At 35.8% G+C, this 3,326-nt stretch overlaps 1 protein-coding gene across 1 annotated transcript; it reads left to right on the top strand.

Annotated features, from left to right (window-relative positions):
* The first annotated feature begins 1,182 nt into the window (after positions 1-1,182).
* Positions 1,183-3,280, top strand: LOC118488261 (eukaryotic translation initiation factor 3 subunit B-like). The gene is made up of 3 exons (XM_035985529.1): positions 1,183-1,470; positions 2,767-3,004; positions 3,122-3,280. The coding sequence occupies exons 1-3, from the start codon at positions 1,349-1,351 to the stop codon at positions 3,278-3,280; spliced, it is 519 nt and encodes a 172-aa protein (XP_035841422.1). The 5' UTR covers positions 1,183-1,348.
* Positions 3,281-3,326: the final 46 nt, after the last annotated feature.

Genomic DNA, 3,326 nt, shown 5'->3' with positions numbered 1-3,326 from the left:
TAGTAATGTAAAAAGTAGTGTATTGCGGATGACAATGTAAATGAAAGTGCATTTTTCTACTACTGGTAATATATTACGGAATTTCTCCAAGAAATGATACATATGCACATGTGCATCCATAATTGTTACTCGAAAAAAAAAGGTTCTTTTTTTTTGTAATGAAATAAAGCGATTTTTTTTAAATATTAAAAAAAATTGTGTGTTTTTTAGATTTTTTAGGTATTTTTTTGTGTTCACATTGGTTCTTGCAGTTCTCGCATGAACCCTACCATATATATATATATATATACACACACACACACACACAGTGCATATATATTCAGACGCGGTACGACATGTTACACATAACGGAAAGGAATGTAAATAAAATGCTCGAAGGAATTGAACGATTTATACCTCGAGAATACGGGTTGCCACATCGTCCCCAAGTTGAAAGAAATTTCGTCCCGGAATTTAGCATGCAGTCACTGAAGAAGTTAGTGTTGTTGAGCGTTTTCGCGGGGTGTCATATCATCCCCAAGTTGATTTGGAATTTCGTCTCGAAATTCAGTAGTAGCTTCAGCACTGGATGCATTATTCTTGAACAACTGAGGATACTTGCGCATCATTTGGTCTTCCCATTCCCAAGTAAACTCTAGGCCACACCTTGAGTTCCAACGTACTCGAACAATAGGAATCTTACTGTGCTTGAGTGTTTTGATCTCACGGTCCATGATTTCACCTGGTTCTTCAATGAAACGAAACTGATAATCAATTTTGAGTTCTTTGAATGGAACCACAAGTGTTTTGTCGGATAAGCACTTCTTCATATTAGACACATGAAAGATATTGTGCACACCACTGAGTTCTTCAGGTAAGTTCAGTCTTATACGTCACTGTGCCAACTCTTTCCGTGATCTCCAATGGTCCAACATAACGCAGATTAAGGTTGCCTCGTTTACTAAGACGAACAACACCTTTCCAAGGTGAGACTTTAACAAGACCCTGTCGCCCATTTGGAATTCCAACGGTTTCCTACACTATCACGTACTAGTGATTATGTAACCTTTACCGTTCAAAAAAATAAATAAATGAAAAAATCTAAGTCCAATTTACTAACGTCATCCAACAAAGTCAGTTTTATATGAAAAGACAAAACTGCCCTAGTCAATAAAAAACAAAATAAAAAGAAACCTCTAGGTCACAAACCGCTACAAGCAGGGTATAACGATAATCTTCTTCTACACGCGCACTTACAGAAACCCTAATTTCGCCGTACGGACCAAATCATTCCAGAAAGCAAGATACCAGTGGCTAACGATAAGGTTTTCTGTAACCGTTTTCTCGATCTACAAATCGCCGAGAAATCATGGCGGAAGTGATGTCAATGGAAGATATACGGACCGAAGCGGCTCGTTTGAACATCGATTTATCTGGAGTCGATTGGAACTCGATTCGGCTACCTCCCGGTGAAGATTGCGGCATCAAAAGGTACAGATACACAGATATATTTAATTGTTTGTGTTTTTTGTTACGATTTAGAGTGTTTTACAACGTATGTCATGACTGATTGAATACGTATTGTAATGTAAACGCGATAACTGATTTGTGCTTATTGTTGTGAGCAATTTGAGTGTTTTTTTGTAGATATGTAATTGTTTTGTGTTTTTGTTTCGATTTAGAGTGTTTTACACTGTATGTTATGACTGATTGAGCACGTAATGTATTGTAAAGGTGATAGTTGATGATGATAGTTTTTAAAACCCCAATAGTTTGTTTAGTCTGTTACATGTTGATTTATGTTTGTTGTTATGAGCAATTTGAGTGTTTGTTATGTATATATGTATTGTTTGTGTTTTTGTTTCGATTTAGAGCGTTTTACACTGACGTTATGACTGATTGAGTACGTAATGTATTGTTGTTAAGGTGATAGGCGATGACGATAGGTGTTAATAGTTAAAACTCAGTTTGAGTGTTTGTTATGTATATATGTAATAATTGTTTTGTGTTTTTTTTACTAGAGTGTTTTACATTGTATGATATCACTGGTTGAGTACGTATTGTATTGTAAAGGTGATAGGTGATGACATAGCTGTTAAAACCCTAATAATCTGTTACATGTTGATTATGTTTGTTGTTGTGAGTAGTTTGAGTGTTTGTTATGTATATCTGTAACTGTTATGTGTTTTTGTTTCGATTTAGAGTGTTTTAGACTGTATGTTATGACTGATTTGAGTATGTATTGTATTGTAAAGGTGATAGTTGATGGCGATAGTTGTTAAAACCATGATAGTCTGTTACATGTTGGTTTATGTTTGCTGTTGTGAGCAATTTGAGTGTTTGTTTTGTGTTAGAGTGTTACACTGTATGTGTGGCTGATTGAGTAAGCATTGTATTGTAAACATGATAATTGATGATGATGGTTGTTAAACTCTAATTATCTGTCACAAGTTGATTTGTGTGTATTGTTTTGAGGCAATTTGAGTGGTTGTTTTGTATATCTGTTGGTGTTTTCAACACTTTGTTGTGTAACGTATCCAGATGTATGAACACGGTGTATGTTTTTGTATGATTTGAGTATTAGTTGTATACCTATATTGCTACATGTTTGCATATGAGCATTCAATTGCTTACTAGTGCTTTACTTTGTGTGTTAGTTATTCTGAATTTGAGTTTTTGTTGTAAGCATGTTTGTATATAGATGTGCTGCCTTTGATCATGATGATATTTGAATACTTGTGTTTTGTTTACCAATTTGTTAAGCATTTCTGTATTTGGAATTTTCAGTGATGATGATGATCTTAACGAGGAGGATTCACTGGAATTTGATGCTGGCTTTGGGAATATTATCATTGTGGATAACTTGCCGGTTGTCCCTAGAGAAAAGTTCGAGAAGCTTGAAGGTGTGGTTCGTAAAATCTACAGCCAAATCGGAGTCATTAAGGAGAATGGACTTTGGATGCCTGTTGATGAAGACACTGGTAAAACCCGAGGTTATTGCTTCATCGAGTACAACACTCCTCAGGTACTTTTTTCCTCACAAACTTCAGCGATTTTGCTGCTGCTTTACAACTCAAAACTTAGCAACTATATTCTACCAAGCCCATAAAAGTTATTTTTTTTGTGTGCTCGTGATTTGCAGGAAGCTGAGCTTGCCAAGGAGAAGACCAATGGGTACAAGCTAGACAGAGCACACATTTTTGCTGTCAACATGTTTGATGAAATTGACAGATTCATGAAAGTACCAGACGAGTGGGCTCCACCTGAAAGCAGGCCTTATACACCAGGGGTACGTATTTGAATTTAGTTTTTTTTATTGCATTGTGCATCGTATTGCAGTACCTGAA

Source organism: Helianthus annuus, chromosome 16 (genome assembly GCF_002127325.2).
Source record: "Helianthus annuus cultivar XRQ/B chromosome 16, HanXRQr2.0-SUNRISE, whole genome shotgun sequence".
NCBI classification, from domain to species: Eukaryota; Viridiplantae; Streptophyta; class Magnoliopsida; order Asterales; family Asteraceae; genus Helianthus; species Helianthus annuus.
The sequence above is the reverse complement of the archived record's forward strand: the minus strand, read 5'-3'. Positions and strand labels throughout refer to the sequence as shown.

Bases quoted from the DNA above. Each gene is read 5' to 3' on its own strand.
- LOC118488261 (XM_035985529.1), top strand. From the start codon at position 1,349: ATGGCGGAAGTGATGTCAATGGAAGATATACGGACCGAAGCGGCTCGT. The intron at 1,471-2,766 runs GTACAGATACAC...TGGAATTTTCAG, and splicing joins GAAGATTGCGGCATCAAAAG to TGATGATGATGATCTTAACG. The intron at 3,005-3,121 runs GTACTTTTTTCC...CGTGATTTGCAG, and splicing joins TCGAGTACAACACTCCTCAG to GAAGCTGAGCTTGCCAAGGA.